Raw genomic sequence first — 23,455 nt, 5'->3', positions numbered from 1 at the left:
CGGCCTGCTCTCTCTGAGCAAGTGCCAGCTGAAAGGGGAAGCGGAGTTTCTGTGGCGGCATGACTGGAGGTCAACCTGCCCTGGGAACAAGATTTCACCACGGCAGGTGGAACTGGCCCCATGGAATTGTTAAAGCATTCCCAGGTCCAAATAGAGAAGAGCCCAGAGCGACAAGGTTTTCCTTGCTGTCCCACCTTTTCCTTTCGGGGCCAGAAGCTAAATGCTCCTGGGAGCTCCCGTGACAATCCTAGGCCATCACTCTCCCTGCTGGGGAGGCAAACAAATGTTACCGGCATGAATCACGGACCCCTAAACAACAGTGACTGAGTCATCTATCTTTGATTTTTCTTTAACGCTGGCATGTCCTCTGGTTCTGATGACAATTACAGGACTAACATCAAAGGATGTCTAGAAGATAAACAATAGGACTGGGATCAAAGGCCACAGCAGACAGGTTCTAAATGTCTCTCTGTCCAAATGTTCATCACAGTTGAAACTCTGAGAGCAGATCAGAAAACCTAAAAAGCCAGGTGCATATATTTTGATGGAATCAATGATATGTTAAATCAATCTAATCCAACAATTGTACTCAGAATGAATAAGGGACCATCCCAAGCAACACGATACAAAAGAGAACAAGACACAGTCTTCGCTCTCAAGATGCTTATAATTCAGGCATTTTTCCCATTAGCTATGGAATTTCCTACATTTTCACTGGAACAAAAAGAAGAGAAGTGGCAGCAGGGGCTGACCCCGTGGCATAGTGGTTGAGCTTGTACACTCTGCTTTGGAGCCTGGGGTTCATGGGTTCGGATCCCAGGTGGGGACCTACACACTGCTAATCAAGCCATGCTGTGGCAGCATCCCACATAAGAAAACACAGAGGAAGACTGGCACAGATGTTAGCTCAGGGCCAATCTTCCTCAAGAAAAAGAGGAGGATTGGCAATAGATATTGGCTCAGGGCCAATCTTCCTCACCCTCATCCCCCCCAAAGTGGCAGCAGCTATCAACTGATATCCAGTCTAATACTAGGCACCTAATTATATCAAGTAGGTTTCCACCCACCCCTAAGTCCCAACCCTCCAAACTCCAACTTGTGAGTGGGATTCTGACCTGACCAACAGTCCTCACTCGGTGCCCACAGTGCAGGTGCTGCTGCTGGGCCTGAGAGACACAGCTGTGGCAAGACATTCTCTTCTCAAAGGGCTCTGAGTCATCCAAACTCTCACAATCTCGTAGAAAAGATCAGTCTTGGGTACTGTTCGTATAAGACAGCTAAGCAAAAGGAAACTAGGGGGCGGGCCTGGTGGCGCAGTGGTCAAGTTCGGTGCGCTCTGCTTCAGTGGCCCGGGGTCCAGGCTCGGATCCTGGGCATGGACCTACACCGCTCGTCAGCCATGCTGTGGTGGTAATCCACACACAAAGTGGAGGAAGACTGGGACGGCTCTTAGCTCAGGGCTAACTTCCTCAAGCCAAAAAAAAAGCAACTAGGAAAAAATACCACTTACCTTTAATTTCTCCAGCCCGTGCTTTTTTGTAGAGTCCTTTGACATCCCTCTGTTCACAAACATGCAGTGGAGCATCAACAAATACTTCAAAAAAAGGTAAACTTGCACCCTCATGAATTTGCCTTGCATTGTTGCGATCCTTAGGAAAAAGACATAATAAACAGTGCTTATACGAATCAAAGGTACTATATTAATATCAAGGACACGTAAAAGTGCCTTTCGTCTGAACTGATGGAAAATAGACAAAATTTAATTTATATTTTTAAAATAGAAACTGAAAAAAGCAAATCCAAGAAATTAAAGGTTAACATATCCACTCTTCGCAACAATTTTAAAAGGCATACTATCCTAAAAATCCAAGGTACTGGGGAGTTACAGGAGGGGAAGCAACAGATGCCCCATAAACACTTTCACCTAAAGTTATGAGGAACCTGAGCCAAAGCCCAGCTCGAGTGCAGGCGCCATCAGGCTGCTCTCTACACCACATTCAACCTCAGCCTGAGCGGGTGTGAAGGCAGCTTCACAAAAGGTCCATTTAGAACCTGAGGCAAATTTAACCGCTCGACAAACGCAGACTCCTGCAGCCACTTATCTCTAGCATTCCCAAAACTACTTTTCTACACAGCCCCTACCCCCAACTCTGGTAATCACCCTCGTTGCTCAGTCTAAACTCTCTCCACCCGGTCCTCTGGAACACTGTTTCCTTGCAAGTCCCACGTGCCCCCTTGAGGATCCACACATCCTGCCGATCTCCAGTGCAGCTCCACACTCATACTCTGTGTACAAGGCAGCACCAGCACCCTCAAAGCTAGCCCCACAACTTCCACCGTTCTATCCCCACACAGCTCAGGCGAGCCCTCGCCACCTTTCCTGTGGCATCTCTAACAACTATTCCTACTTCCACTCCTACCAGGTGACCATACTTCCATTTCAAAAAGATAACCCCCGGGCATGAATGCCCTCAATCTCCTCTCTGCCATATTAGAAATGGATCTACATTCCCAACAACCCTTCTCTCCCTCCCTCCTGTCGCTCCTCCTTCAGACTCCAAACCCCTGCCCTCTCACGGACCTTGCTCTAGCCATCAGCCCTACTCCATATGGGATCTTCAGCCTCATCCCTCTCCACTGGCCTCTCCCCTGGCAACAAACAAGTATAAGTCACTCTCATCCATTAAAAACAAGTGAACTTGCAAATCATACGAAAATTCTTAATCACGGGCACTTTTTGATCTTTACATTACCAGGACTTGCTGGTGCATTTCACCGGACCAACCCCACGTACTCCTCTAAGGCTATCCTGATCATTCCTGTGCAGGCTCCCCTGGGCTCCTCCTACTTCTCCCATCCCTTAAACACTAGAGCTGCTCACATTCCCAGGAGCCCACTGCTCAGAGGACGCAGTCCTTGGGTACCTTTCCCAACCGCCTTCACAGCGTAAACTACAGCACAGACACCTACACTGAAGCCTGAGCCTGCCCTCCTGATAAAAGACACATTTCCAACGTCCCTAAAGATACCCACCTGGTTATCCCACAGGTACCTCACCCTCAACATGGCAAAACCACATCCAATCTCCTTCTCCCAAGCTTGCATTCCCGCCTACGCTGCCCAAATCCAAGAACGACAACGCTATCCACCCAGAGTCCCGAGAATGTTCAGGTTCCTTCCTTTTGCCTGCCACGTGCATTCTGTCACAAAGTCCTTCAGACTTTCCTCTAAATATTACACCAACCCACTTTGTGCTTCTCCCCTACTCCCTAGTTCAACCTCATTTCTCTTGTCTGAACAACTGCAACACTCTTTTAATCAGTCGGCCGGCTTCTACATTTGATCTGCTCCACGCCCTGCTCTACACTGTCCCCAGGATGACAGAGGATGCAAATCTGACCGTGTCACTAAACTTCCCACCATCACCAGGGTAAAATCCAGGCTCCTTAGTGTGAGGACCGGGCCATCTTTACCTGGCCCCGCCATTCTCAGTCATGCACTTGGTGCTCCATTAATAATTAAGATCTGCCTGGGCCACAAGGCTGGACCATACACCTTTGCCATCTCCCCTGCCAGAAACACTCCACTGCTCTCTTCCAGCTAAAGCCACATGCTCCCTCACAGCGCGCTCCACGGTGACATCCTCCAGGAAGCCTTCCATGCACCCCCAGCTGACCAACGGCCCTTGCTTCCTCTGGGTTCTCAGCGAACCCACTATGCACCTCTGTCACAGATCTCATTCTGATATACTGAAATCACGTCGTGAGCTCTGACCCTTAGCGTCTGGCAGAGCAACTGTGATCACTCCAACTGTCCTCTTAAATCAAGGTGTTTCTAAGTTTCCATGAGGGGCTCTCTTCTCATTCTGTATACTCAACTTCTAGCTGTCAACTAATAAAGTCAATGATTCCTAAATCTGAATCTCAATTCTACTTTCCTGAGCTCCAGAACTAATTTTCCAACGATCCAGGTGTCATCTTCACTCCACCAGCACTTCAAACTTAACCCACCTAAAATGAAATACTCATCTCCTCCCTTCCCGCCCTGTATTTTCTAACTCAGTGACACCACCTTCTATTTGGAAAGCACCATCCTTCATTTCCCCTCAAAAGCAGCAATCAACCAGGCACAGCGTCCTGTAGATGCTACAGGCTCAAGAGCCCTGAAACAGGTCCATCTTTTCTAACCCCATTGCTGCTGCTGGAATCCACTCCAAAAGCCTCCTAACTAGTCTCCCACCTCCAGCCATGCTCATTCCAGGCTTCGAGGATGACCTCACTAAGATGCAAACCCAATGATGCCATTCCCAAGTACGATCTCAAACTGTTAACTGCCTGACGGGCAAAATCCTGAGCAGTCCAGAGCTCATCATCAGACCTCTGCAAACCACTCTGGCTTCACCTGCCCTCACACTCACCCTGCAGAGCAGTCATACCAGACTACCTACGGTTCCCCAGGAGACCAAGCTCCCTCAGCCTGACTTTCATGCTTTTGCGAATACTGCACTGTCCCCTGCACAAAACAGCTTTCTTCCTCAGTCTGCCTGGGATGCTCTGACTCACCCTCCCTGCCCTTCAAGCAGCACCTCCTCTGTGACTCCTCGCAGCACCTTTTCTATACATTTACCTAATAACCTGTCTCCAGACACCGTTAACTGTTCACATCTCTACATTCCCACCAGACTAGCTACCAACCCCTTAAGGGTAGGAACTATCAGGCTTACCTTTAGAACGAAGATGCCCAACTTCAGTGGTGACATAGAAAACTACACACATCCTGCATTATATGGTTCAATCCACCTCTTGTCGTGGATTCTGACATGCCCCAAGTGGAGTGCAAGCCTCTTTTTCTCAGAGATGAGATTAACAATCATCCTGCTGCTCCACACTATGGAAACCAGGGGCCAAAGAGCAGATCAGCAGACACTTTCAGATACCCAGGTCTCAGCTGACAGCTCTCCAAATCAGGTCTTACCAACTTGCTCCTTTTCCAACAATAGCAACAATTCCCAGAAGGTGCAAGAATACCACTATTTTATAACTATGAAAACTGTTCATATCCAAGGACTCAGGAACTCTATATAACTCTCATGCTGCTTATACAATTCATTATCAATACACTTTAAACTGATGTGTTGACACTGATCCCACCATTTCAGGGAAAAAGTAGCAAGTCCTCACAGAACCTTTTGGAACTCCTGCCACGGTTCAATTAAGTGAACCTGTATGATTGACACTCAATACGATACTTATCTATAACTCTTAACGGCTTGAATTTTGTTTTGTTTTTAAAAAAGTCTAAGTAACCATCCAAACTTGTTCATGATACAGTACTGGAACTGTGCTATTATTCATGACATTTACTGAATACTTACTACACAGGCGCTGTGCTGAGAGCTCGGAAAGCAGGACTTAACTAGTCCTCCAAGCACCCCTATGAGGCAGGCGCTCCCTGACCTCGGAGGGTGAGCTGAACTGGCCGAGGTCTGACGGGAACTGGCAAGGCCGAGATTTCAGCCCACTGTGTCTGCCTCCAGAGCCCCAGCCTTCACCCTCTACACTACCTGGCCTGCTGTGTGATGTCTGGACTTCCTAAGGGGCCACGCTATTGATTAACAAACACTAACTATCTACCGGGTTCCAGGAACAGGGCCTGACACTAAGATTACAAAGATAAATATGACACAGTCCCAGCCCTCAACAAGCCGGTGGGGTTTAGAGGCAGCAAACTGGGGTGGGCAGGAGCATGGACTCCAGTGACAGCCCGTCTGCGTGCAAATCCTTGCTCTGCCAGGGAGTGTGTGCCCTCGGGTAACTGACACCTCCGTTTCCTCACCTCTACCTTCCTTGTCAGAGAACTACAGGAGTTAGTTCAGATAAGAGCACTTGAAAACAATTACCGGTAATTCTAAGTGTTCCATAAATGTTAGTTGCTATTATCATTGTTATTATTATTATTACTACTGCTGCTGCTGCTGCTCTTCACATCACCAATCAACGAAGTGGTGACTATAATAAAACTACGTGTTAAGGGACACTAAGAAGGGCACCCAGGACAGGTACCCAATGAAGGCTGAAGGAGGAAGGGAAGGTCTCAGGAGGAGAGAGACCTAGCACCTAGGTCAGATACCTGACCTGAGGCTCAAAGCACGACCAGGCAGAGTGGTGCTGGTGCTGAGAAGAGAGGCACAGGAGGAAGGAGAGAGCGCCTTCCGGGGCGGAGGTGGGGGGGGGGGGGGGGGTGGGTCCAAAAATCTCACAGTGAGAAACGCAACCTTTTCAGAGAAACAGAAAAAAGTGAATCAGTCCTGCTACAGTCTCTAAAACAAGAGGAAGGGTGTGACGAGAGATGAGGCCCTAGAATTGTGAGCAAAGCAGCCACAGCAGGACACGTGCTAAGAAACTTAAGACTTTCTCTAGTGTCTGATAAATGTCAAGTATTTACTACAGGTTTATTGAATTGAAAAGTCAAGCTTGAAATAATTTAGCCATTGGCCAGAGGCCAATAACTTTGGTTCACTTTGCGCAGATTTTTATAGGTTTTATCAAAAATGAATTTACACAGAAAGTTGCAGCACAAAAACGTTGTAGGTTAATTATTTTAATTTGGATTTAGCCTCAAAGCACCTGTCAATGTTTAAACTATTTGCTTTGCCTGATGCCATCTTCTCAACCAACGTAAGCAGAAGAGCAATGAATGGCACAGAGCCACACACCTGAGTATAAGGCGATATAAAACTCGTGATGCACACCAAGCCAGCGTCTGCAAACAGTTTGGCAACTTCTGCGATGCGGCGAACATTCTCTTCTCTGTCTTCAGGACTAAAGCCAAGATTCTTATTGAGACCTTGACGAATGTTGTCCCCATCCAATGTGTAGCATGGGATCCCATGGCAAACCAAGTACTCCTCCAGGGCCATGCTCACCGTGGTCTTCCCCGCTCCAGACAAGCCTGAAACCAGACAGACCATCAGACTCCACACACCACTGAGTAATGAGCAACTGTAAGCACAGGCTTGACGGTACTCATTATTCATAGCAGTCTCTCAGCAACATTCTTATCCGATAATTCTCTGTACGATTTACCGCTTATCTAGAAAAACACCTATAGTTTTAAAAAGCATTTATGTTCTTAGTAACTCTTGTCTATGCCCAAGGGTTTCCTAGAAATCTATGACGAGCTTCACAGGCTTAATCAACTTTCACATCGGACACGGTTAGGTACATATTCACTTTGTCCTCTTGTTACCACTATTCTAAAGCTGCACGCCAATTTTAAAACAAAGCTATATGTCCAAATTACTTATGGGAAGGGGAGAAAAAGAAAGGACATAAGTAAGGGAAATGTTAGAGAGTTAAGTCTATACCCTAGGATCGTCACCTCTCACAGACCACCAGGATGGAAGTACCTGGGAGTCCACTTTATAACATAATCAACCTTGAGAGAATGTCCTCATTCAGCTCACCTTCCTCTACCCACGCTGACTCACTGAACAACCAGAAGTAAAGGAGAAGGATGGAGCATATTTATGCACTAACACCTGCCACCCTGGTGTAATTACAGAATTCATAACTAAAGCAGTTACAAGGCAACAGACAAAATACTGAAGTCTAATGTACTGATGCTCTTGAAAGAAGTTATCATAATCTGGAAGGCTTACTGAAAAAAATTAGAAAAGATGATGAGGGGCGAGCCCAGTGGCGTAGTGGTTAAGTTCACACACTCCACTTCAGCAGCCCAGGGTTCAAGTGTTCAAATCCCGGGCGCAGACCTACACACTGCTCATCAAGCCATGCTGTGGTGGTGTCCCACATATAAAACAGAGGAAGACTGGCACAGCTGTTAGCTCAGGGACAATCTTCCTGCAGCAGAAAGAGGAAGATTAGTAAGAGATGTTAGCTCAAGACCAATCTGCCTCACCAAAACAAAAAAAAAGAGGATATGTTGAGAGGATCAATACAGCGTTAGTTGCTTTACATATTAAACTTACATTACTATGAGTATAGCAGACTGTATTTTCAAAAGATGGTCACAATGGAATTGGCCATCCTGCAAGCTCTTCTACAATGCGACACTGCCACTGCCACATCAAGAGGGAGAGTCTCACTCCCTGCCCTTGAATCTGAGCTGGCCTCGGGACTCGCCTGTAGCCAAAAGTGTAGTGAAAGTGATGATGTGTGACTTCCAAGGCTGGGCCAGAAGAGGCTGTGCAGCCTCTTTGGACGCTCCATGTGGGAGAAGCTAGCTACTACACACGCTGAGATCACCAAGCTAAAGAGCTCAGGAAGGTGTGATCTTCCTGTGCACAGGCTTGTGTGTGTGTGCGTGATCTTCTTCAGTCCACAGGCTCAGCTGGCTAAGCTCCCAGCAGACAGGCAGCATCACCTCAGGAGGTCACAGTGGACGCCAGCCCACCTGAGCCGTCAGAGGACAGCAGCCCGTGCCAGCACGACCGTGACCAGGCAAGACACATGTGCAACTACGCAGCTGAGCCCTCCCGCAGCGCTCATCTACAAAACGAGAAGCAGACTAAAACGGCTGTGACACCACTAGGTTCTGGATAATCTGTTACACAGCAGCAATAACTGGAACAGAGATAGACGGTGGGGAGGAGCAGGTTGTTCTGGGGTATTTTTGTTGTTATTTTTAACTACCAGTCATAAATACTGATACTACCAAGTATCAGGAAGAAAAAACCCTGAAACCCTAAACTTTTTATACAACAAAGACAACCTAAATTACAATAAAAGTGTCAGTTTATACATACATGTGTATTTATATATATTTTTACATACATATTTAACTTGAAACAGTGTAAAAATAGACACTGCTGAAAATTAAACTACTGACATAGGTTTCATTGAGATGGTTACAGTGACCATAGACAAAAACGCAAAGAAATTAAAGCAGTTGGAGAAAATTAATAGATAATGCAAGACAGACAACCCAAAACTAAGATAAGAATAAACAGCATACCCGAAGGAGAGAAATCAACTGTACTGGCTTGAATAGCGTGCCCCTAAAAACTCACGTCCATATGGAACTTCAGAATGTAACCTTATTTGGACATAGTCTTTCTGAATGTAATTAGTTAAGATGAGGTCATACAGGATTAGGGTGGGCCCTAAATCCAATGATCGCTGTCCTTATAAGAAGACCACATGAAGACACAGAGAAAAGAAGCTGGTGTGAATCAGAGGAGATAAGTGAGGTGTCTGCAAGCCAAGGGACACCTGGACAGGCAGGAACAGCTTCTCCCTTAGGGCAGAGAATGACCAACTGCCAACACCTACATTTCAGACTCCTACCTCCAGAACTGTGAGGGAATAAATTTCTGTTGTTTGAAGCCATTCATGTTATGGTGATTTGCTTCAGCAGCCCTGGAAAACTAATACACCAACTAATGTGAAAACACAAAAGAAGAAAGTTTATCTGAAATAAAACCTGAGAAAAGGCAAACCGTATTGCAGGAAAATGGCACACAAACCACTCAACACCTTGAGAGGTCCCTGTTAGGTTACTGAATTGCAAGAAATCTTGACTTCCATTTCCAATAACATCATCAAAAAAATAGTGAAAGCTACAGAAGACTTGACAAAATAATTAACAAGCTGGATGTAACGAACACACACAGAATATTGCACACATTACAGGAACACATGCTGTTTTCAAACACACATCTATGGAAACTGATTACATACTAGACCATAAAGCAAGCACGAAAAAATAGGATAAACAGTATTTATAAGCATCATCAGTGGTAAAATAAATGGAATATACCATGTTCAACAAAAGGAGTACCCAGGGGCTGACCCAGTGGCCAAGTGGTTAAGTTCGCACACTCCACTTTGGTGGCCCAGAGCTTAGCTGGTTTGGATCCTGGGTACGGACATGGCACCGCTCATCAGGCCATGCTGAGGTGGCGTCCCACATAGCACAACTAGAAGGACCCACAACTAGAACATAGAACTATGTCCTCGGGGGGCCTTTCGGAAGAAGAAGGAAAGCAAAAAAAAAGATTGGCAACAGATGTTAGCTCAGGTGCCAATCTTTAAAAGAAAAGAAAAAAAGAAAAGGAGTATCCAAGATTCTAAAGGTCAATTTTCCCCAAAAACGACCTTTAGATATAATGCAATCCCAAATCAAATCCCAGCAGGGTTTTGGGGGAATTAGTTAAACCAATTAAAAACTTATACAATAGGCAAAGAGCCAAAAATTTTTTTTAAAAGTCAAGACACTCCTGATGAAGAATAGGTAAGAGGACATACTCCACTGGACTTCAAGACCTATAAAAATGGGTAATTAAAACAGTGTGGCAATAACAGGAATAAGAGCCAAGCATACAGGTGGAACAGATCAGAGAGCCCAGAAACAAATCCATAGATAAGTGAAAACTGATCTATGACAGCTGGCATTGCAATCAGAGAAAAAGGATACCCTCATCAATATACGCTCCTGGGACAACTGATCACCCACATGGTTAAGAAAGAAAATGGATCCCTCCCTCTCACTACCCCCTAATACCAAATGCAGGTGGATAAACGGCCAGAGTGGAGAATGACAAAATTCTAGGAAAATACAGGAAAAGAAAGAATTCTTCAAGCATCCAGATGAAAAAAGGAAAGCTCCTAAAGAGAAGGGAAAAAACGTGAGCTTAGTCTCACACTTCTTCACAACACCATTTAATACCAGAAGACAATGTGGTAATGTTTAAAGAACTCAAAGAGAAAGAAAGTATGAACCAAATATATATTTTACCCAGCCAAGTTGTTGGAAAAGATAGGCAGACACTCTCAGACATAAAAACTCTGGGAATTCAGAACCCAAGGGAAGACCATCTTACAAAAACTACTTAACAATGAAATACAATGAAAACTTGACTCAAATAAAGAGCTCCTGAGTGGACCTGGCATAATCAAGGAAGTGATGGGGAACTGGTAAGTACTGAACCAATTTCACTCATAGAAGTCAAATACAAACAATCATGGAAATTTAAGATTCGAGAACAGAATATAACTGGTACAAACCTGGATGATAGGAAAGTAACAATTCAACAATCTAAACTTAAGAACGAAGAGATGGAAAGAATGTGAGTGTGTTGTCTTCTTTCATACAAAACCAGACAGACCTATCTAAAACTGAAAAATGTAATTTAAAAAAACAGAAAATGGAATGTTGCTTTTTGCCAATCAGCAAAATTTTAAGGACTGGTCGTGTCCAGTGACGACAAAGACATTGGAAAATGGACCCTCTCCCACACTGTTAGTGGGAGAGTAAAAACAGAGACTATAACATTTTAGTGAGCAATTTGGTGAGATGTATCAAAATTTTAAATACAATTCACAGAAGTGAACGGATCCACCATTTTTAAAGCTACCTCAAAACCTGGACCAGTTTACCCTCTCACTGGCCTGTTAACGGCTAAGCCCAAACAGAGGCCATGGGAAAACCAACAGAAGAACCAATCAGAGGCGAAAGCAAAAGCTGAATGATGGAAACTGATGACGTGAACTCTTTATCACTCATTCTCTCTCTTCATATGGTTTCATTATTAGCTTCTTGAATGCAGAATCCAGGTCTTATCTCCACACATAAGTTTACAGAATGCAATGGAGTTAACAAATAGAAGATAGTTTTAAGATGCATTGCTGGTTTTTCCTCTCTATTTTACCAGCAGTTCTATAAACAAAAAGGAATTACCAAAAGGAAATATGTTATTATTAAGCAACTTTATCAGTTACATGTTATGATGCTCCAGATAGAAGAACGGAACTCAAAATTTAAACACGCTTACTCCTAGTTCAAGGCTGTCTATAAACACTGCTTTTGAAAAACTGGTTTATCTCTTGACTGTACCTGTGAGCCAAACTGTGCAGCCACGAAAGCCACCTCTGGTCCCCACCACCTGACCCCTCTTGTTCCTGCTGACATGGTGAGCTTGATAGGTGACATTAGTCGCTCTCTGCATCCCCTGGAAAAAAAGAAAGAAAGAATGAATTCAGGCTCACCTGAGTCCTTTAAAAGGTAAACACATATTCCCTGCAAACATACAATTACCATCCTAAGGAATATGCCGAAAGCAAGGAAAAAGATGAAAACTAACAGTCTTTTTTTCTTCAGAGCATCTGGCACAGTGTTTAGTCCTTTACATACATCAATTAATTTGACACTCACAGCCAGCCATGGACACGGCAACTCTTACTACTGTGGTTTTATAGATGAAGACGTCGAACCTGAGAAAAGTTAAATACTTGCCCAACTTCCCATAACTAGTGAGGGGTGGACTCCAGAGCCCAGTCTCCTCACTCATTCATTCATGCAACCATTCACTCACTCAGCCAATATTTACGGAGGCCCTACTAGTACACCAAGCAAACAGAGCAGGGTCCACACCCTCGCTGAGCTTACATGCCACTGGGGAGACAAGCCAACAAAACTCAGTTATAATGTCAGAGAGTGACAGTACGCTGTAGAAAATAAAACAGGAGAAGACTGGCAGGGGAGGTGGGGGCTGAGTGCCCCTTATACGAGACGGTCAAGACGGGCCTCTGAGAAGCTGGCATCCGAGCAGACGCCTGTGTGGAAGAGGTGTCTGCTGGGATCATGAAAGGCATGGTGAAAAAGTGGAATGTATTGGTTATTATTTGTGGTTATTTCACAAAACAAGTAAACATAACTGTTGTTCTCCCAAATTTTCTTCTTCTTAAACAAAAGGACATAAAATTACAAAGGCCTCAAAGGATCTGAACAGGCATTTCTCCAAAGAATAAATACCAACAATGAGTAAACACATGAAAAGATGTTCCACCTCATTTGCCACAGAGAAATGCAAATCAAAACCACAGGTAGTGGGCCGGCCCTGTGGCCGACTGGTTAAGTTCACGCGCTCCACTTGGGTGGCCCAGGATTTCACCGGTTTGGATCCTGGGCATGGACATGGCACCACTCATCAGGCCATGCTGAGGCGGCGTCCCACACAGCACAGATAAAAGGACCCACAACTAAAATATGCAAATACGTACCGGGTGGATTTGGGGAGAAAAAGCAGGAAAAAAAAAGAAGACGACTACTGGCAACAGTTGTTAGTTCAGGTGCCAAGGTTTAAAAAAAAAACTTAAAAAAAAAACACAGGTAGATACCACTATACACCCACGAGGATGGCTGGAATCAAAACTACAGACAAGCTCCATGAGGGCCACGGTGGGCTGGCAGCCCACATACTGAAAACAGAGGAAGACAGGCATGGATGTCAGCTCAGGGCAAATCTTCCTCAGCACAAAAAACCAAGAACAAAAAAGACAAGTGCTGGTGAGGATAAGGAGAACTGGAATCCTCACACATTCTTGCTAGTGGGAAGGTACAATACCATAGCCACTTTGCAAAACAGCAGTTTTGCAAAATGTTACATATAAAGTTACCATATGACCAAACAATTCCACTCCTAAACACACTCTCATAAGAAATGAAAACATGTCCACACAAAACTTGTACGTACACGTTCATGGCAGCATTACTCATAAAAGCCAAAAAGTGGAAACTCAATTGTCCATCAACTGATAGTCAGATAGATAAGATATTTTAAAAATTTTATGATATATCAACACAATGGAATATGGTTTGGCAATAAAAAGGAACGAAGTATTGATACATGTTACGACATGGATGAGGCTCAAAAACATGCTAAGTGTAATTCCATTACGTGAACCTCCCAGAACAGGAACTCTATAGAGACAGAAAGGAGATTAGTCGTGGCCTCAGCCTAGGAGGTTGAGGGGGAATGGAGAGTGACTGCTAACAGGCACAGGGTTCTTTCTCGGGGTGATCAAAATACTCTAAAACTGATTGTGGTACGGTTGCACAACTCTGTGAATATACTAAAAACCAGTGAACTGTACATTTTAAGCAGGTGAATTGAATGGTATGCAAATTATATCTCAAAGCTATTTTCTAAAGAAAAAAAATGAATCACATAGCCTCTATTCTCTCTTCCTATGGAGCAAAAACAAAATTTAGTTTCTTTTCAACAAGTTATGTCTTCATTAAATGTGTCAGCATTGTTTTGATAGGGTGTTTGTGTATGATACTGCTATGAATCTTATTTTTCAAGACAGTTTTATTCATCAGTCATTCAAAAATATTTACTGAATGCACAGTACACACCTGACCTTCTTACAGGTGCTGATGAAACAGAAGCCAACACCACCAACAACAGCCACTGTCCTCACGAGCTCATCGAGTTCTCACTCCTCGAGCAGAGGTTCTCAGAGTGTGGCCCCTGACCAGCCCCTTCAGTGTCTCCTGGGAACCGTCAGCAACGCAAATGCTCCGGTCCTGGCCCAGGCCTACTGGGTCAGAAACTCTGGGCTGGGGCCCAAACAATCTGTATTTTAAAACCTTCCAAGGGATTCTGATACAAGTTCAAGTTTGAGAACCACTGGACTAACAGGAGAGATAGGAGGGTACGGGTACCACCAAGATAAATAAGTAAATTATATAAGTTAGATAGGAATAAGTATCAAAGAGGGAAAAAAGTAAATAAAGCAAAAAATGTGAAGAAACATCAGAGGAGTGATGCTGAAAATCTGGACAGGATGGTCAGGGAAGGCTTCACCAAAAAGAGGACATTTAAGACCTTTGATGACCTCTCGGGGAAGCACCCCCCAGACAGAGCGACCAGCAAGTGCAAAGAAAAGTGGAAGAGTGACTAGGAAAACCTAAAATGACGGGGGACAGCCTGAAGGACTCGTCTGAAGTCCATCATCATGAATTTAAAGCAAGACCAGTCACCATGACAGCGTATTTTCAGCAGCCACGTCAGTGGCACAGGCAGAGGCACGGAATGTCGGAGACGATCCATCCAGGGCTGTGGTTTGGCCCAGCAGTCTTCAAAATGAGGAAAAGACAGCCCTGTAGGTACATAAGCCTGGACTTCATAGAACGTATTTCCATCCAGGTCTCAACTCTCTCATGTCCTCCTTTCTAAAACTGGTCTGCCGGAGAAGGTCCTGGGGTTTGGGATCTCTTTTCCCACCTCTCCCCCCACAACACTCCTCATGGACAGGGGAGACGCACCCCTGCCCCTCGGAATCCGGAAGGGGAGGGGGAGCAGCGGGGAGGGCCCTGCACAAGCTCCCCAACGACACTTGCAGAACCTGTCTGACTCGCTCATTTTGTCTGGGGACTCTTTCCAAGTCACTCTGCTTTCAGGCAAGAAGAAGCACGTATCTAATGAATTTAAATTCATGTTGGGTCTATAACATGTCGTCTGCTTTTCTTACTAAATTGAGTAGAACGTACAGAAATTATTTGACAAGCTATAAGCTGCTGAGGATATGGATGAGAGAGAAGACAGCATGCGCAGAGACCGCCCGTTGTAATCACTAGAGAAGAACGCTCTCTTGGGGTGTCTTGCCACCTACATTTTAAAAGATTCTCATAGCAAACACCCCGGCAATGTGAGAATAAGGAGGCTTATGTATGTTTGATATTTTTCATATTAAAAAAGATTTGCCACGTCCCCCTCCCTCCCAGCTTTTCAGAGTAAATCAGAGAGCACTTTGTAAGGCTTCTGGCACCGCAAGGTGGTGGGTGTGCGGTGAACCGGGCGGAGGGCAGAGGCCGCTCGGCAGGCAGTCTTCTCCATCCCCTTCCTCGTCCACCCACTCTGCCCAAATCCTTCCTATCACCCTGTGGGAAAAACACAACACGGGTGACTCACCAAGGGCCTAGAGCAGGTTGTCTCCTTCCGACTCCACGGTCCTGTCTCAGAGCCTTCAGTGGCCTAGTTTCTATCCACAGGGCAGAGAAATTGGGCTCACGGCTTCTTTCCTAACAATCTGGGTGGTTTGCAGCAACAGTCACCTGGCTTTTGTACACACAGTCAGGCAGTTCCCGGAACACTCACTGCCCGGCGCACTCGTCTGATATCTACAGACTGTTTGATATGTTTAGATGTCTTTTGTGCATACACGTTTTGACCTCCTTAGGAGGGTCGGTCAAGCCCTAGGAGGTAGTTCTTTGTATTTTCCACAGTGCTAACCTCCTTTCTTGTTCCTAGTCAGTGCTCACTAGAAGTTAGATACAAGGCATTTATTTCAAAGTATGACTTGCAAATGAAATGATGACTGAAATTAGAAATCTTGTCTAGCAGAAGCAGGACAACTCATTTCCAGAGAATTCATTCCCTTTCTACATGTGGGACTAAATGACTCTCATTCCTTTTACCAGGCTATTGTCACATGGTGTCTGATATCTGTGATGTGCATTTCCTGTGCATTCCACAAACTTAACTCGCAGACTGACTGATAACTAAAACCTTTAGCTCAGTTACTGATAAGTGAAATTAGTCTTTTGAACATTAACAAGTCAAAGACAAACAGCAAAAGTGAGGATCGCACATTCCTGGCCATCACTCCCCATGCAGAGGCATTTTTTTCTCTCCAACTATTCTGTTTTAAACATTAAATAATATTTAAATATCTATTTAATCGATTTTTTTAAAATATCAGTATTTTCAGAGGAGAGGATCCTGGAGGACCTCCAGGTGGGAACTCCAGACCTAAGAGATTCCTAGACATCAGAAATGAGTCAAGGACTCCTGTTCATTCAGTATTTGGTCATTGCGGATCCCCTCCAGATACTAGAGACAAAACAGAACAAAATATTTCAGAGAAGGACACCAACCACAGACAGAAAAAGAAAATACTACACTGTGACAGACCCCTGCCTCCCACCATGATGAGAGCAGGGCATTCTCCACACATATGAAGGAGGTTCAGAGACCGGACAGCCAAAAATACACTAATGTCTACCTCAGAGGTTGAAATAAACTACTAAAACCATGTGAGAATGCACACAAAAACTCGTACATGAATGTTCATGGCAGCATTATTCACAACAGCCAAAGAGGAGAAACAACTCCAGTGTCCACCAACTGACGAATGAACAAAATGTGGTCTATGCACACAACGGAATACCATTCAACTACATAAATGAAGAACTGATCCTTGCTACGACATGGATGAACTCTGAAAACATCACGCTAAGTGAAAGAAGTCAGACACAAAAGGCCACACACCATAAGATTCCATTTATAAGAAAGTCTAGAATAAAGAAATCCAGAGACAGAAAGTAGATTACTGGTTACGGGGAAGGGCTGGGGGGACAGGGAATGACTACTAAGGGGTACAGGGTTTTCTTTGGAGGTGATGAAAATGTTCTTAAATTAGATATTGGTGATGGTTGTACAACTCTGTGAATACACTGAAAACCCTGAGTTGCACAATTAAACATATGAAAGATAAAGACACAGGGAAGGGATGCAAGCATCAAAAAAACTAGAGAGAAGAATAGGGAAAGGAGCCTGAACAATGGCTGCATTCATCTAAAGCCAGAAACAGGACTTCTATCAGTAACATCTAATATTTTCACTATTTATACTCAGTTAAAACTTATTTGGTAAAGGACAATGTCCTTAGGAAAGGATATTCCACAAAAATAGTTACCACGCAGGTAAATACCAAAAAGAAATGTTGTTCTCTTCATTTGAACTAATTACTTAGTAATTTGCTTTCAAAACAGTCAGGATTGGGGTTTTACTGTCTTATTGACAGGTATGCTACAGGTAAGTGACCCATCTCAGAGCAAGGGATGGTAACTTCCAGGCTGGTGGAAGAGAAAATGCTATTATCAATTGGATTTTATTGCAAATTACTACTTCTGCATTTCAGACTTAAGTAATTTTCCCCCCTTTTTCTTACTCAAAGCAAAGCAGAGGTTTTCTCAACTTTAGCATTAAGGACTTTTTGGACCAGATAATCTGCTGTGGGAGCTGTCCTGTGCATGGGGGGATGTTCAACAGCCTTGATGGCCTCTACCCAACAGAGGTCAGAAGCACCACCTCCAACTCATGCAAGTGTAACAACCAAAAATGTCTTCGGATATTGCCAAACACCCCCTGGGGGTGGCAAAATTTTACCTGGTTGAGAACCACTGGAGCAGAGAACTACTCCTCAAAATTCAACACAGAGCCAGGCTGGAGAAGCTTATTTCACATGTCAAACTTAGAGAAGCAACTATGCTAAAGAAAGGCTAACATTGCCGGGTCCTCTGTAAGAAGCCAGGGCTGCAGAACTGCCCAAAACGTGATTCCAAAGTAGCCACTATCTCCTGAAATTTCCTTGCTCTGAAAAGAAAGTAAAAATAAATACGTGAATAAATAAATATACAGATAAGTAGGAAAAAAATGTTGGTAGCCATCCCCAAGTTACTATCTAGACCTGCCCTGTCCAAAAGAACTTTCTGAGATGATGAAAATGCTTTATATTGCGCTTTCCAATACAGTGGCCCCTAGCTACACGTGCCAATGTCAACTTGAGATGTGGCTAGTGCAACTAAGGAACAGACTTTTTCACTTTAAATTTAAGTTGCTACATGTGGCTAGTAGCTACAGGACTGGACAATGCCAACCTAGACGGTGCCGTCATTCTTGTTCCTGTTGTTAGTCAACATCCAGAGTACAGTCTTGATAGAAATCCAGCTTTCCCTATGTAGGCAATTTTTCCAGCACCATCTCCCTGGCTTCTGGAGTAGGGAAATCACTGTCTGCCCCTGACACAGCCAGGCCAATGCTCTGAAGAACATACAGTCGTGCACCACATAACAAGATTTCAGTCAACGACAGACCACATATATGACGGTGCTCCCAGAAGATGAGTCCCACACAGCCTAGGTGTGTAGTAGGCTGTACCAGCCAGGTCTGTGTAAGTACTATGGGGAGGAGGAGCTTTTCCCCTACCCTTTTAGGTTCTTCTGTCTGGTCTAAGAATTAAATTGACATGAGACAGATTAACAGGAATAAAACAAACAAGAGTTTACTAACATGTATACATGGGAGAAACCCAGGAAAACTGAATAACTTGCCAAAACAGCCAAAGCCACCACCTTAAATACCATCCTCTGCTAAAGACAAAAGAAGATGGGGGTGGGGAGAGTCAGGGACTTCAAAGGGAAGGAAGGCAATTCACAGGTAGGTGAAAAGGAGCAAACGATTGGAAAACAAGTGTGTGTTTGGCCACAAATAAACGGAAGAACAGAGAAGGGAGCCCAACAGGCTTTTCTGGGTTCCTCCCTGTCCACCATTTAGTTCATGTTATGCTAAGGTGACAGCTTGCTTCCTGAGACACGTTTTTTTAATCTGAATTCTTTTAGGCAATTAAGGGGGTGGTAACAAGAAAAACTTCTGAGTCTTTTATTTCTTAAAAATAATCAGCCTAAAATAATCCTCATGTTAGAGAGACACATTTTGGCGTGGCAAATTTTGTTCCCCTTCAGTCCACTCTATGATGTTTGCACAACCACGAAATCACCTAACAACGCATGTCACAACATATCCCGTCATTAAGCAACGCACGACTGCACTATCCTCTGGTTTGGCTTCTGATATGCTGTGTGTTCCATTTCTGCATTCCTCTTTCATTTTTGCACCACCTCAGTCTTCCCCAAAATCCAGAACGGGCTGCTGGCCTTCTGTGAAAGGCATCTAACAGTACAAGGGACAAACTGTTCAGAAAAGGTGGAACTGGAGAAAGGGAAAACTATCTCATTCATTTATTTGTTTGCTTTCTAATTAACTCTCTCCCAGGTAGAACATACTATCCATGAGAACAGGACCCTTTTCTGTCTCTACCACTGCATCCCCAGCACCTGGAACAAAGACACATGCAAAGCAGCTGTTAAATATTTCACAAATCAATGAACCGTAACAACAAGAACACCTGAGATAGTGCTCACATGACAGGCACCATCGTGCTTTAAATATATGACCTATTTAAACCTCACTAAAACCCTATGAGGTATGCACTGTTAACTCCACTATAAGGTATGTTTTATTATCCCCATTATTACAAATGAGGACATTGAGGCCCAAGGAGTTAGGTAAGATGCCCAAGATCACAAAGGTGGTAAGTGACAAAACTATCATCTGAATCCCACCACATATGGAGCGTCTTCTCTTTCTTAAGCTGTGCTAAGACATGAATAAGTTATCTAAGGCTTTTAAGATCCAAGCTTACTCTGGTAGCATATCTTTTTAATAATCTTCTATTGATTATGACAGTACTGAACCTATAGTATATTGAAAAAATATTTATGTTGAAATAGTATTTTGGATATATTGGGTAAACCAAAACATACTATTGAAATTTATTTCAACCTGTTTCTTTTTACTTTTTTTAACGTGGCCTCTAGAAAATTTTAAATTTTAAATTACATACGTGGCTGACTTTATATTTCTGTTGGATAGCACTGAGCTATAGACTATCTCTACTAAGGCTGTCCCTTTGAATACAGCATGCTTTAAACTGGATCCACCACTAAGAAGCTTTATGCCGTCGCTGTGCCTCACTTTCTTCTTTTATAAAACGGAGATACTACTTCTAATAAAGAAGATAATGTAACAATAAGAGCTAATACACAACACTTACTGGATGCCAGACACTGTTCTAAGCATTTTTCATAGCTTAACTCCCTTAATCTTGACAATATCCCTGTGAGGCCACCATTCCCATTTTATAGATGAGCAAACTGTGGCACAGAGAAACTGAGTGAGTACCTAGCCAAAGGTTACATGGTTAGCAAACAGTGGAGCCCAGATTCGAGCCCAGGCAGTCAGCTCTGCGTCTTTGCTTCAAACCACTGTCTCTCGTGACACCTACCTAAGAAATGTTGCAAAGATTCAGTAAGTTAATTTAGGTAAAACATTTCAGATGTACCTGGCACAAGGTAAACTCTCTCCAGTGTGTAACTACTATCCCCCTCACCCCAGCCCCTAACCTACTTCCTAATCTCCTTGCTCGTCACAACCTTTCTCCCATTTCCCAGGCCCGAAGTCTCAGGAGCACCTTTCAACACGCCTCCCTCTTTCATGCCCTGAGTCACATCCTCCTCACTCTTCCTTGAGTGTTTTTAATGCATCTATTCCTCTACTCCCACCACCACCTTAGTCTGGCCCTTCTCCCCTCACCCTGGATGAATAAATAATGACAAGAACACCTTAACTAGTGCTCATGCTCCAGGCATGCTTCAAATCTATTAACTCATTTAAACCCCACTGTAACCCTCTGTTCTCCAGGGCTTCACATCTGGGCTCTAACAGAGTCTAAGCTCTTCGGCAGACTAGTCCTCCTGGAATACCAATTTTGTCATGTGCCTATTAGTTAAATATGTGAGAGGGAAATATGGTGGGCGTTCCCTATTGGGGTGCAGAAAGACTGAGAGGGCCCAGAAAATTAAGAATTTTAGCCTCATGAAAAATCTCCCACAGAATCAAGCCTTAACACAGCAGCCAAACATTAACAACTACGTAACCTAGCCCCATCTTATCTATTCAATGTTATCCCACTCTTCAACAAAAACTCTCCAGAGTAGTTAAACAGGGCTCTTCATTGTTCCTGGAAGAAAAATTAACAATATTAAGTCTTATTCCCAGGCTTTTATCACAGTTCCTCTCTTCCTCAGAAATCTGAGCACATTTCTTCCCCGAAAACCCCCCCAAAACACCCAAGCTAAGATAATCTCTCCTCCAAATTGTGATAAAACTTGTATCTCACACCCATACATACCAACCAGTCTGTGGTCTGCAATGATACACTCATCCCCTGGTAATGCCACTGACAATCCCCACCAGGCCATGGGCACCAGAAAGCAAGCACGGAGGCCCTCATTCTTCATCTTTTCCACGTGGAGCACAGTTCTCTACAGAGAATATGCACTTATTTGGCAAATGGAATAGTAAATAAATGAGCTAGGGATGGTGGAACAAATTATCTGTAAATACCCTAATTTGGTCAACCTCATTTCCCTAACCAGGAAATACTCAAGGTTACAGGAGCAATATCAAACGTTTCATGGCAGTGGTTTCAGTGCACTTTCAAATCCACTATCTTCTTTATCCCTCAAAACAGCCCCGTGAAGTACACACTACACGCTTCTTAAGTCAACGGAGGTTTAAAAAAGAGCACACAGCTGGTCAACGGCAGGGCGGAACCGAGGCCAGGCCAGCAGTCCAGTGATCCTTCAATGCTGTACTTCGCCTCTCATCTCCCTTCCCTCCTTATCATCTGAGGAAGAGTCAAATAACGAGGAGGAGACAGGAATCAGGTGAAAGTCCTTGATGACAACAGCTATGTAAATTAATGACCGCAAATGAACATCTGCCTGAAAGAGCTTCATCTTTCCTTGACTCAACAAGGGTAATGACGCATTGAAACCTCCTAATTTTGTTGTACCGTGAAATAAAAATTTCTATCTAAACCTAAAACCAGTGCTTTTCCAGACGCCTAAGTTGGACACCACGCCCCCACCCCACCCCGCTCTGCACTTACACTCTTAGCTCGAGTCTGTTTCTTACGCAAGAATAATTAGGGAAGGAAGCAAGCTGATGAGGACAAACCCCTCGACCATCAGAGCCAACTGGCAGTCGTTGCTAAACGTTATAAACCATTAGTCTTCCCACACCTTACTGACTCCACGAATCGAGTCTGTAAAACCCCATGTTATTTGCCGGATATTCCAATTCAACACCGAGCCACAAAGAACCTCAGTTCAGGGCAGCCTCAGCTCATGAATGGCCACATTGTTGGGGACTCTCCCTCCACACTGGAACTCAGAGATGGCAAGACAAGGAGATGGACTAACTGCACTGGCAGAGCCTGGAAAAACCAGGAGCGCGCGGCCGGCGCCGCCCCCGCTCCTCCGCAGACCTCGAGGCCCTCCCGAGGATGCGGGCGGCGCCCGGTCGGGGTGCGGGTTCCAGCCGCCGCCAGCCCATCCAGAGATGCTCCCCGAGGTCTCCTCGCAGCCGCGGGGCTGGGGAAGGGGCGCGCTGCCCACCAGAGCGAGTCGGCCCGCCAGCAGCGCGCCGCCCGAACCCCCACCCCCGCGCCGCCCCGCGCGCCCCGCGCGCCCCGCGCCCCGCGCCAGCCGGCGGCCTCGGGTACCGCCCCCGCACCGGGAGGATGCACGGGAGGCGGCGGAGACGCGGCGGCCGCGGAGCGGGCTCAGACCGAGCCCCCGGAGGCGCCTCCGCTCCACTCACCCAGCTCTCCGCGTCGTTGCTTAGCTTGACTTTCTTGCACAGGCTCCCGGGCACCTCCATGGCTGCAGCGCCGGCGCCGGGCTCTCAGAACCGGCGGGGCAGAGCTACCAGGACGCCGGCGGGGCAGGGCAGAGCCGGCCGGGCCGGGGGCGGGGCCTTCGCGTCGGGACTGGCGCGCGCTGACGTACGCACGCGCTCGTGCTCGCGGCTCCGACTACGCCGCGTGGCGGCCGCGCCTCCGAAGTGGGTCCGAGGCAGAGGTACGTGGGGCGGGGCGAAGCGAACGCGCCGGACGCTCCGCCCCCCTGGTTCTGAGGAAGGGGCGGGGCCTGGGAAGGCTGTCGTGGAGCGTCCCCGCCT

General features: G+C 45.2%; 1 protein-coding gene across 2 annotated transcripts in view; it reads right to left on the bottom strand.

The window, feature by feature from the left end:
* PAPSS1 (3'-phosphoadenosine 5'-phosphosulfate synthase 1) overlaps positions 1 to 23,376 on the bottom strand; it is an 88,959-nt gene extending 65,583 nt beyond the window's left edge. The window contains exons 1-4 of one of the 2 annotated variants that reach the window (XM_070611766.1): positions 23,096 to 23,376; positions 11,857 to 11,971; positions 6,716 to 6,951; positions 1,511 to 1,649 (exon numbers count right to left, since the gene is read on the bottom strand). In XM_070611766.1, the coding sequence (XP_070467867.1) occupies positions 1,511 to 1,649; positions 6,716 to 6,951; positions 11,857 to 11,971; positions 23,096 to 23,155 (550 nt within the window). In that variant the 5' untranslated portion in view covers positions 23,156 to 23,376. Of the gene's footprint in view, positions 1 to 1,510; positions 1,650 to 6,715; positions 6,952 to 11,856; positions 11,972 to 15,718; positions 16,396 to 23,095 lie in introns of those variants that run through there. The other variant, XM_008512811.2, reaches the window with a different exon arrangement.
* Between the last annotated feature and the right edge of the window lie 79 nt (positions 23,377 to 23,455).

Source organism: Equus przewalskii, chromosome 2 (assembly GCF_037783145.1).
Source record: "Equus przewalskii isolate Varuska chromosome 2, EquPr2, whole genome shotgun sequence".
Classification (NCBI taxonomy): domain Eukaryota; kingdom Metazoa; phylum Chordata; class Mammalia; order Perissodactyla; family Equidae; genus Equus; species Equus przewalskii.
This window is presented reverse-complemented; position numbering and strand designations above follow the sequence as displayed.